The sequence below is a fragment of the Rhinopithecus bieti genome, unplaced genomic scaffold, assembly GCF_001698545.2.
Source record: "Rhinopithecus bieti isolate Rb0 unplaced genomic scaffold, ASM169854v2 scaffold_6782, whole genome shotgun sequence".
NCBI classification, from domain to species: Eukaryota; Metazoa; Chordata; class Mammalia; order Primates; family Cercopithecidae; genus Rhinopithecus; species Rhinopithecus bieti.
This window is the reverse complement of record NW_016805866.1, coordinates 1,424,574-1,437,164: the sequence shown is the minus strand read 5'-3', so window position 1 is coordinate 1,437,164 and position 12,591 is coordinate 1,424,574. Positions and strand designations below refer to the sequence as shown.

The following is a 12,591-nucleotide window of genomic DNA, read 5'->3' as shown; positions in this document are numbered from 1 at the left end:
ATTTGTTGTTTAGCTGTGCCCTGTCCCCAGAGGTGGAGTCTACAGAGACAGGTAGGTTTCCTTGAGCTGCTGTGAGCTCCACCCAGTTCTAGCTTCCCAGCAGCTTTGTTTACCTACTTAAGCCTCAGCAATGGCTGGCTCCCCTCCGCTAGCCTCGCTGCTGCCTTGCAGTTAGATCGCAGACTGCTGTGCTATCAATGAGGGAGGCTCCGTGGCTGTGGGACCCTCCCGGCCAGGGGTGGGTATAATCTCCTGGTGTGCCCGTCGGCTTAAATTGCAGTATTGGGGTGGGAATTACCCGATTTTCCAGGTGTTGTGTCTCTCAGTTCCTCTGGCTAAGAAAAGGGATTCCCTTCCCCTTGCGCTTCCCAGGTGAGGCAATGCCTCGCCCTGCTTCAGCTCTCGCTGGTTGGGCTGCAGCAGCTGACTAGCACCAATTGTCCGGCACTCCCCAGTGGGATGACCCCAGTACCTCAGTTGAAAATGCAGAAATCACCGGTCTTCTGGGTCGCTCGCGCTGGGAGTTGGAGACTGGAGCTGTTCCTATTCGGCTATCTTGAGATTAACCTGTTTGTTTGTTTTTTAAGATGAGGAGCCTGAAGTCTGCAATCTATAATCCATATTGACTATGAGTCTGATAATTTGGAATCCTTTAGGCTTGGAAAAGCCAAATTATTTATCTAAAGTGAAATTGGTGCAAGCATAGGAGGGAAGCAGGAAACAGCAAGAAAAAAAAAAAGGGTTAAAATCAAGCCTTTTTCTCAGGATCCTTTCAAGTTCTTAAGCATTCCTGGCCAGACAAAGGGACCCAGTTCTACTGTTCTGATCTTCCTCAAGATAAAGGCTACTCAATTGAGGGCCCTGGGTATGTCCAGGGTATTGAGATGATAGTAAAGACATTGACATTTTCAGACTCAGAGAAATGTCTAGACAGAATCTTAAGCTGTGGATACTAGGCAAGCAATTAACCAGAAGCAAATCGACAGAGCTTAATTTTTAGTATCTGTATTGCCAAAGATATTCCAAACTTGACCCACAAGGTCAGTGACAGTCTGCCCTGCGGCTGTCACCTTTGTCAGGAATTGATGTGACGCTTGGAACACTGCAAAGACAGCAAAAGATGGAGAGTTATAGGGTAGCAGAGCCTGAGCTTTGAGGGATTCTTCTTGAACCACCCTATCTCTGGACTTCCTGTTATGTGAGAAAAAGAAATTGCTTTTTAATCCAATTTCAGGAAGATATAATATTTCATAATTAAAGACACTTTACATGGTATTATTTCATTATGAAAATATGATTTTAATCCTTAGCACTGCCTATAAGTCTCTCAACTCATGCCAAGGGGGCTAAGTTATCTGCTTCAAATGGATATCACTATATCGAAGGCCCCTACCCTTGCTCAGTCCCTCCCATGCCATCTTAACAGCCCAAACTTGATTCTATCAGTTTTTGTGTTCTCTAGTTTGGTAAGTAGAATGACCCTCCCTAAAGAAGTCACCCTAATTTCTGGAACCCATGAATATGATAAGACATTACTCCTGTGATCACATTATCTGGATGGTCCTAATCTAATCACATGAGCCCTCAATAGAAGTTTTCTTTCTGGCTATTGGGAGAAGGGGATGTCGGAGAGAGTTGAAGCTTGGGAAGGATTCATCAAGCTGTTCAAGCTTTGAAGATGGCAGAATCCATAAGCCAAGGAACAAGGTTGGCTTCTAGAAGTTCAGAATAATCGCTGGCCAAAAGCTAGCAAGGAAATGGGTACCCAAAGTCCTACAACTGTATGGAAACAAGTTGTATCAGAAACCTGAATAAACTTGTACATGGATTCTCCTCAGAGCCTCCAGACAAGAGCCCTGGCCAGCTGATACCTTGATTTTAGTCTTAGGAGGCCTTTAACTGAATACCTTGCTTGGCTGTTTGACCTATTGGAAGCAGTGAGATAAAAAATCTGTATTGTTTTAAGCTACTAAGTCTGTTCGAAATTGTTATGAAACAGTAGAAAAATAATACATCTACGCTTAGGCTCATCTATATTTCTCCTACCTTACATTCTTTTGAAATTGAACTCCTTCATCTGTGTTCCAGAGTTCCTTCTCTTCAGTTATCCTGTCTTTTCACAGTAGAGACGGGGTCTTACTATGTTGCCCAGGCTGGTTTTGAACTCCTGAGCCGTAGCTATCTTCCCACCTCAGCCTTCCAAATAGCTGGGATTATAGGTGTGTGCCACTGGGCCTGGCTCTTTTTAGTTTTGATCACTACCTTGCATAAACACCTCCCTGAAACCCTAGTACCTCCTTGAACTTAAATTCTGCTCCAACTTTTTGTTTCCCCTTTCTCACTAATCTTCATCACAGTCTTATGAAATAGCTATTATTCTTTTCTCTAGTAGGAGAAATGATTTCTCTGAGGCCATACAATTGCCCATGATTGAACTGAGAATCAAATTCGCTTCTTTCTGGTCAGAGCTCAACGGCTTATTCACCTCCTTTTATTAGTTCTCATGTTATCTTTGTGCTCTTTCTTTCTTTCAGTTAAAACTGAGAGGGATTGGGGAAACTTTTTTTTTGGAGTGATTGACTCATTAAATTTTTATCATAAATTGTTTTACACCGAAGTATAGAATGTGAAGTGTAGAAATGTCTTGCAAATATTTGCATTTTAACTCATTACTTGTAATTCTGAAATGAGTCTTAATTGGTTCCTTTTTTTCCCCACCTGTTTCAAGACATGGTGTGGGCATCAGTAAGTAGACATGGAGATTCTCTTTGGTGCCAGTGTTGTATAGGAAACAATCTTGGCTCCCTTGGCTGCCCACTATTTTATTTGCAATGATTAGGTGGTGAGAATTAGAAGCCAGAAGAGTTAACCCTTGGCCTCTGTGCCTCAATGTAAATCATAGAGAGGCTGGCATAGAATGATGGACTTCTAGGCCCTTGACTTTTCACTTGAGCCCTTTCCCCACCTTCCTTGACTTAATCTCATTTCCATCTTTGTGGGCTTCAAGGCTCCCAGTTGCATATTGGTGACTTTTTGTCACCATTGATATTTTGAAAATAATGGCTGAATGGACCGTAAACTTTCTTATATTGTATCTGCATGCTTCCCTGTATTATTTTCCATCTGTTTTGGGATTTCTCCTTGTTAAAAGTATATCATTGGAATGCACATCATTATTATTTTAGGTAATATTGTATTATTTCAACCTCTAGTAAGTTTTCTTTATAATGGGAGTCATTGCTTTCCCCATTTGCTTGCTCAATTCTATCTAACATTTAAATAATTATTTGTGACCATAGATTGAAATAAGTTTTGGTGATGAAAATTTGAAATATATATTTCAGTGTGTTGCTATTTCAGGACAATTATATATTGCCCCCCGCCCCTCCGCTTTCTAGCCTAAAAGTATTTTTATTACAAAATGGAAAAAATACAAAAATTATTTGATGAATTTTATTTCTCCTTGTGGGTTAAGCTTTATTTTGCTGACTGGCACAGTCTGTGGTGAATTTTACAGTAACTTTTATTTTTTTCTTTTGCTTCATGTTCTTAACCTGATAGATTTTAAAAGAAAAGGATGAATTGAAAACCCAGATGTATGCAGCATTACAACAAATAGAGAATCTTCGAAAGGAATTGAATGATGTCCTAACAAAGCGTGCCCTTCAGGAGGAGGAGCTTCACTCCAAGGAGGAGAAACTACGTGATATTAAGTCTCATCAAGCTGACCTTGAATTGGAAGTCAAGAATTCCCTGGATACCATCCATAGACTGGAAAGCGAATTGAAAAAGCAGAGTAAGATCCAAAGCCAAATGAAAGTTGAGAAAGCGCATTTGGAGGAAGAAATTGCAGAGCTCAAGAAGAGCCAGGCCCAGGACAAAGCTAAACTTCTTGAGATGCAAGAGTCCATCAAGGACCTGAGTGCCATCCGAGCAGATCTTGCTAATAAATTGGCCGAGGAAGAGAGAGCCAAGAAAGCATTGCTTAAGGACCTTTCTGACCTCACTGCACAGGCAAAATCCAGGGATGAAGAAACAGCTACAATCATCACACAGTTAAAGCTGGAACGAGATGTGCACCAGAGGGAGCTGAAAGATCTCACATCATCGTTGCAGAGTGTGAAAACAAAACATGAACAGAATATCCAGGAGCTTATGAAGCACTTTAAGAAAGAAAAGAGTGAGGCTGAGAATCATATCAGGACACTGAAGGTACCTCTGCTGAATTATCCTGATGATACTGAAGGAATTTTTCTGGTGGCTCATGAAGTTAATAAAGCGTAAACTTTTAGAGATCATTCTCTATTCCCAAGCACTGAAGGGAAGATAAAACCAACAATAAAGAGGCTTATTCATGCCTGTTCGGCCAGGTTGAAATGAGTTATAACAGCCACCTGGGAGCACCTATTTCAGAGCATTGAAGCCCTTTATAAAGAACGTTTAGCTGTTTGGGGAGTTCAGGAAAGGCAGAGGTGGCAGTAAGTCGTGGACCTGAAACGTGCCCTCATTCAACATTTATGACCTCCTAAAATATAAAAGGCAAAGACTCGTCAAGGCCAGAGAAGCTATAAACACAGTCCTTATTAGTATGGTAACTAAAGTGGATCAGCTTATGGGCTGTGTAAACCCAAGGCTTTTGAGATTTACTCCTTCTTTTCCAAATCAAAGTTGCCTGGGTAAATGCCTAATTGGGATCTTGCATTTGAAGAAATGTTTCTAAGGTCTAGTATTATTAGCATTATCACCATGCAGGGCAATCATTTTATAATATGTTTGTCAGGAGTGTGATAAATCTGTTCCTCTTCCCGTCTTTTTTTTTTTTTCCATAACACTTATCATATGATATAGATTCCATATTATTTATTTTTTAATCTCCTTTTATTGAAACGAAGACTCTCTGAGGATAGGGATTTTAGTCTGTTTTGCTTCTAGCTATATCCCCAGTGCCTACAACAGTTTTTTGGAACATTGTAAATATCTATTGAATAGGTGAATGGATGAATGGATAAATCTTCAAAGGTTAATTATTATAATGTTTTTCAAAAGTCTTTGAAATGCAACTACTATTTTCAAAATGCTTATGATGCAAGATGAAATGATATTGAAACAGCTGACATCTGTAAAATGATGTAGCTATTCTATAAGTTCTTCCCCAGTCCTAGATAGCCTTCTGGCATGAAGATTTGGGGTCTTTAGTTGGGGTTGGTGGGTCAGAATGGAGGCTAAAATAGGTAAGAGACCCTAACTATATTTCATTAAACCTAAGACACCTTGTCAGGTGCATCATTGCTGTTATTACTAGATGAATGTCATCCTAAGAAATAAAAATGCTGCCTCCTGCCTATGAAACCATGATATGTCATCAAGTGTAAGAACTCCCAGGTCAGAGATGGTAAAATGTGGAAGATACACATTTTAATTTTGATGAACTATGGAATAGTAATCTTTCAGAGTTGATGAATATATAAACAAAAGTAGAATTAGGGATATGGAGAAGAAGAGCTGATCTTATAGAAAATGAGATATATATTACATGTTGATTGATTGGCTGTGACAATAACAATACTACCAGCAAATAGTTTTTCAACACTTTATGCCAGTCACTGCTCTGAGAACTTTACAAGTGTTAATCATTTAATACCCACCTCCCCCTGCAGATTGTGTGGTATTATTTTCTCCCCGATGAGGAAATTGGGATACAGAAGGTTAAGTAATTTGCCCACGGCCTTAGAGCAGGAGAGTGGTAGGGAAAGGATTTGAACTCAGGTAATTAACTGACTGTGTTCTTAACTGCTTTGCTAGGCTGGAAAAAAGTTTAGACTCAAGGACGGGTAGGTAATGACTGTGGGTGACTAGGTGGATAATGATGCTATTGCCAACATAGAGAATACAGACAGAATAGAAGATTTGAAGAGAACAGTGGCAAATCTAGTTTGTTTTTGTTGTTGTTTTTTAGCAGATTGTGTTAGGGGGAGGAATTTTAAGCTTAACCAAGAAAGTCTAGGTGGAACAGATTAGCACATAATTAGTACGTAATAATTAGTAGGGTCAAGAGTTGAGGGAGAAATTGAGATTAGAATGAAATATTTGGGAGCCAGTTAACTCTTGGGTGGTAGTTGATGTCATGGGATTTGGATGAGATTGTGCAGATAATAAAAAGAGGATGAGACTCTCAAACACTAATGTTTGAAGGAAAGAATTTACTAAAAGGGCCTAGCAAATGAAAATAAAAGACCATATGACAGACAGATAGGAAGAGAATCAAAAGAGAATGATATCTTAGAAATCCAGCTAAGACATTTTAAGAAAGTTATAATCAAGAATGATAAATGTGACAGGCAAGCTGAAAGAAGAAGTATAAAAAGCCTTCATTCCGTTCAGCAGAGGTTGATGGAGAAAGTACATGAGGTGATGTGAGGGGATTTGATAAAAAAATAAGAGTAAATAGCATTCAACAGGAGACAAGGCCTCCTTCCTCTGAAGGATTCGGAGGAAACCAGTAAGGCTGGGTAAGTTGGTAGGGATGATCTGGGGAAATTGGTGTGAATCTTGACTGATAGCCTTTCTTCTCTCTGAAGTAGAATAGGACAGCAGTGCAGCAAGAAATTAGGAGCAGTGAAAATGAAAACTGGTATGAAGACTGGTACAAACTGAACGAAACTAGTCTAGGAGCATGTAAAGTACTTCCATGTGGCTAACATTGAAGAACAAAGATTGTGGGCAAAGGAATGAGAAAGTTGAAGGATAAAAATTTGCGGTTAGAGGTTGTTGATTTGGTCAGGAATTCTTATATTGCAGTGCAATCTAAAAGTTTTCAGAGTTAAGGTCTAAGGTGTGGTCATGCAGTGGTTGCTATTGTGCAATGTTGGTGTAGGTAGTTGGGAAAGAACAGGTCAAATAACTTGGAAGCTATCTTATGGGATGGACACTTGGATATTTAAGATATTGTGAAGGCATTAATTGGTCACATGCCAAAAACCACAGTGAAGAGGGTGACTGGTCAGTCAGCTGTTGACAGCAAGGTAGAGGGGGTTGATGAGAAATGGTGTGATGTGAAAGGAAGGCAGGGTTTTTGCATGAGGACAAGCATGTAATGATTTATTGGGAGAAACTGGCATGGCATAGAGCAATGGTTTGTTTTAAGAAGCTTGCAGTTTTCTTGAGACTGTTGTTGAAACTAGAACCTTCCTTCTCACTAGTACTTATGTCTTATCACCATTATTTTGGTTGTATAATAATCAACACAATGGTCAGGAGTTAGTCATAATTTTTTCAGTTAGAGCACGTTCAGGATCATCTCTATAAGGCCATAATTCTCACATTCAGATATGCATTCTTCAGTGAGAAATAGTAATTGCTTTTGCTCATGGATACATTGGCATATGGACAATATATCACGTACTAGAAAACGGAATGCAGACTGCTAACTTGCAACCTAGCCATACTTCTAAGTAATTTCCCTATTTCCCTCTAGTTCCTTTCTCTACCCACAACCCCTCCCTTTATTCCCCCAGATACTCTCTAATTTCCTTTCCCAAAATATATATCTGAGTGTGTCACTTTCTACTGAAAAACCTTTGTTAGTTATTTACTGTCTCTGTAATAAAGTCTCCACTCCAGCCCAGCCCAGCACCCCCCTTAAAATGATTCTACCTTACTCATGTACATTCATTATTATTATTATTATTATTATTATTATTATTATTATTTTGAGATGGAGTCTTGCTCTGTCACCAGCCTGGAGTGCAGTGGTGTGATCTCAGCTCACTGCAGCCTCTGACTCACAAGTTCAAGCGATTCTCCTGCCTCAGCCTCCCAAGTAGCTGGGACTACGGGTGTGCACCACCATGCCCAGCTACTTTTTGTATTTTTAGTAGAGATGGGGTTTCACAGTGTTGGCCAGGATGGTTTCCATCTCTTGACCTCATAATCCACCCACCTCAGCCTCCCAAAGTGCTGGGATTGCAGGCATGAGCCACTGTGTCCAGCCCATTCATTACCTTTTATGCTCTCCAACATTCCTCGTACAAATATAGATCACTGTGCATACTTCTGACTGCTCATTCTCTATCTGAATTGACCTCCTAGTCTGCAGGAAGGAGAATTCTGCCAAATCCTCTAACGCCCAATTTTTTACTTCTTTTATGGATCCGCTGAAGTTGGAATAAATCTCAACTGAGGTGGGGCTAATCTCTTGGTCCACTGTGTTTCCATAGGTCTTTATTGGTGCCTCAGGTACAGCACATTTAGGCTGCCTTGTATTTTGGTTTGTTGAGTGTACATAAGTTTCTAGAGGGACAGGCATTAGATCGAAGCCATTTTGTATCCTCTTATGATTAGCATAATGTCCAGACATACAGAAGATACTCGGTGGATATAAGTTGAAATGTTGAAAAAGGTAGAAATCAGAGCATTTGCTCCTGACTTGCTCTGTGATCTGTTTCGTTTGGATTTCTCCATGTAATGTGGGAAAATTGATTTCCTCATTGTTTTTGAGGAAGTGCTTTGAGTTCATTTGTTGTGAGATTAAAACAAAGCTTTACTAAATTCCCTATGTGTAAAGAATTTAGAATTTATAAGCATTCTGTGGATCTTCTGAGTCCTTTGGGCTTGTTTTTTTTTTTTTTTTTTATTTGAAAGATTGAGATCTGGGAGGGGTGTTAAAGCTGTTCCCTAATGTGTGGTATTGAAGTTGCTCTAGAATTGGAAGAATGGCCAGAGATCGTGTGAGCCCAGCAGTTTCCTTTGAAACCAAACAATTTACCCTTAAGGAGCAATCACCACCTCATGCTATTTTATTAATATAGCCATACTTTTTACTTATTTATGTTAATTAAAATGAGTTGATAACAAAGGCCATCACAGGAGATGTAATATACTGAATCATGCACACAATGGAGTTTTAGACAAATAGCTCTACAAATGTTATATTTCTGTGTTTTCAGCTTCATTTTAACTTACTACATTTTGAATCTAATAAGCTCTGATAAGTCATCCATATTTTCTTCTCTGTACACTTTAGTTCTATTTTTTCCTCCATTTAGAATCACCCCCTCATACCTATTTTTAAATTTAAATTTAAAATGTTTTAATGACATGCTCTGCTATTAATATTTTCAGGGTATTGGTCTATTACCTCATTGCAATTTCAACAAAATCATTTTGTAGAGCCTTTTTTTTTTGGAATCAAAAGATGCAGGATTGGAGTTCTGTGTTTTGCCATTTGCTGACCGTTTGATCTTGGTCAAGTTATTTCACTTGTTTATGCCTCACTGTTAAAATAGGAATAGTAATGTCCTTCTATATCACTGAGTTGTTGTGCACAAACATCAGTTTGTAAATTCTGAAATGAAATATAAATGTAATAAAAACCACAACAATAAGTAAGTTGTTAGTCAGGCTTCCGCATTGGTGTGCTGATAAATATTTGAAAACAAGCTTCTGGTGGGTGGAAAACCCTTGATTTATGGCATTTGCCAAATTTGGTAGTTCTGAATACCTCTTTCTTGGCTGATTTCAAGCTATGAAATGAGATATCATTGGAGAGGGGTGAAGTTGGGACGAGAAGAGCCAACTGGCTTTTGACAGTGTCTATGAGCTGGCTGCAGCACACTACAGACCTTAGGGGGAATTCTTTGTATTTACCTATGCTTTTGTTAGGACAAAAAAAAAAGTAAAACCATTCTACTGAAACTTAAAATCGTAATTGAACAATTTTCCTGATGAGAGATTTTATTTTGTAAATTTGTTTTGGGCTGTGAATATAGGATTGCTCATAAAAAATCAATTTCTTTGTTAATTTAATGTGGCATCAGCTCTTAGGTAAATTTTGTGAGGTGAATAAAATATAGATTTTGTCTAAAACTCACAAAACTTCTTTCAGGAAATTGTTTCCATTGGTTGTGTTCCTATATACCTAATTAAACTCATATAATAAATTTATAAAAATAAAAGAAACATATTTTAGGCATTAAAACATATATTTCAAACAGATTAAATGTGATTGCTTACAGACTGTTAGCAACTGGTAGGTGTGTTTCATGCATTTCTAGTTTCACCCAGTTGGTTTTTAAAACCTAATGATACTGTACTTTTTGGGAGGCAGTGTGGTGTAGTTGAAAGCATGGACATTAGAAAGAATTCCTGGGTTCAAATCTTGACTCTGCATTTACTCACTGTGTATCTTTGGGAAAGTGATTAGCTTGCTTTTTTTCTTATTATTATTGCAATCAGAGCAATAATGATACCTTATTTCATTCTCACAGGTTGTTGCGAGGATGAAATGAGGAAAACCTGTATACAAAAAGATCTTAGAGCAGTGTCCGCCACATGGTGTTTACATTATTGTTATTTCAAAATTCTTTAAGTTCACATACCTGACAAATCTTTACTGAATTTCCTGTATAGAATAGATTATTCCCAAAGTTTATTTTTTAAAAGCTGATTCTGGTTATACGCTATATAAAGATCAAAAAATAGATATTTAACTACACTACTGATGTTGAAAAAATAACTGCTAAACTTTTTCATATTAAGTTTGTAGTTTCTTGGTTGTTATACTTCGTAATGTTTTTTAGCCCTATAAGAGTAGTATTGATAATGACTTACATAAAAAATACACAATTATTTCATAGAAACCAGGAGTGAAGTCAAACAGGAATGTTAAGCCCTGTCTATAGACAAGGGAACTTATCAGTTAGTAACATCTCATAGTATTTCCTTTTTGGGACACTTCTCTAATAACTCCTTCCCCTCTGAGCAGAGCTGGTATCTCTTTGAATTTCCAAAATGTCCAGCTTACACCTTTGATAAGCACTTCTCATTCAGTCTTGTCAAATAGATCATTGCATCTGACTCTCTTACTATTCATATCTGTTATCTTTAGCATCTAGTCCAGTATCTACCCCTTCGTAAATGCTTGGTAAATACTGATGAGCGATTGAATAAATGCAGAGAACATTTCCCTTATGTTTATTTTAATTTTTTATATATGAATGCTTTGAATGAGCTAAAATCTTGCAGGGTTTTTCCACTGATAAAATGTGTAATGTGTTTGGTGTATGGCTAGTGGACTTTCTCTTTTTTCCTTCTCTTTTTCTCAGGCTGAAAGTTTAGAAGAGAAGAATATGGCTAAAGTTCATCGTGGTCAACTGGATAAGTTGAAATCACAGTGTGACAGACTGACAGAGGAATTAACCCAGAATGAAAATGAGAACAAAAAACTGAAGCTAAAATATCAATGTTTGAAGGATCAACTAGAAGAAAGGGTAAAAATATGAGTGAATTCTAATTTCAAATTCTAATTTCAATTTTAATTTCCTCTAGAACATATTTTATATATTAATAAATGATAATTGTAGTCTTTCACAGGAAAGTTGTTTTGGTGCCCCCCCAAAAGACAGTGTATTAGAATGCTGTGATTTTATTCTTTCAACCACCCATTCAGCTTCTAATACATTTGAAGTGTAAAAATTTGATATTGAATTTTTTCTGTGTCTTAAAATAGAAATTTAGAAATGAAGTAGAAAAAAAAGAAGGATGGTTTACTGAGGCTCTACTATAAGTCAGATATTTATGCCAACTGGTTTACCTATGTCTACCCATCATTTAATTCTTACAACTCTTTGGGTTAGTGTCTTAGTCTGTTAGAGCTGCTATAACAGAATGCTGTAGACTGGATAGATTAAAAACAACAGATATTTATTTCTCCTGGTTCTGGAGGCTGGGAAATCCAAGATCAAGGTGCTGGCAGAATCAGTGTCTGGTGAGGGCCTGCTTTCTGGTTCACAGATGCTTCTTCTTGCTGTGTCTTCACATAATGGAAGTGGAGAGAGAGCTCTCTGAGGTCTCTTTTATAAGGGCATTAATCGTATTCATAAGGGTTCTACCCTTATGAACTAATCACCTCCGAAATCACCTCCCACCCTCAATTATCATCACATTGGAGATTAGTTTTCAACTATGAATTCTGGGGTACACACATTCAGTCTGTAGTAATTAGGTTTTATTGATCCCTTTTGATCTGTGACAAAACTGAGGTTCAAATTACCTGATGGTTAAGTGTTCACTTATGTGCTAGACACTGTAACTATTAATTCTTATAGTAAGAAGGTTGCAGCTTTGGTACATCCCCACCAGGCTCACTGCTTTCCTTTGAGTAGATGTGTAAAATTATTGACTGACTTCATATATCATGTGTTGGATAGAATAGTAAACATTTTTTGAAGTCACTACTTTTGAGGTTCTCTTGTGGCAAAAAGTCAACTAAGAATAGATAACAGATATTTAAATTTTTCTCTTTCACCCACTTCCTAAAAGGATTTGAAATTGAAGGTAATAGAAGTCAAATGTAAAAAATTGCCATCAAAATATTGTTAATAGGATATGACAGTATATACATGGGCCAAATGAATGCACGTATGTGCTTGATCAGGATTACTAAAATCTATGATGAAAGGAATTAGCACTGGGTGGGCTGTCATAAAACTACTCATAAACTTCTAGGAAGAAACTTTCTTAATGCTTTGCTTACATTTCTGCTTTTTTTGTGTATAAAATGTTGCTACTATTAATATATATAATATATATAAT

The 12,591-nt window shown here is 37.7% G+C and overlaps 1 protein-coding gene across 10 annotated transcripts in view; it reads left to right on the top strand.

The window, feature by feature from the left end:
* CEP128 (centrosomal protein 128) overlaps positions 1–12,591 on the top strand; it is a 483,382-nt gene that overhangs the window by 167,261 nt on the left and 303,530 nt on the right. For all 10 annotated transcript variants that reach the window (XR_001885973.1, XM_017873844.1, XM_017873838.1 and 7 more), the window contains 2 exons: positions 3,562–4,212; positions 11,103–11,267. Coding sequence is in view for 9 of the 10 variants with exons in the window: in XM_017873844.1 (XP_017729333.1) it covers positions 3,562–4,212; positions 11,103–11,267 (816 nt within the window). In the remaining variant the exon portion in view is untranslated. The remainder of the gene's footprint in view (positions 1–3,561; positions 4,213–11,102; positions 11,268–12,591) is intronic.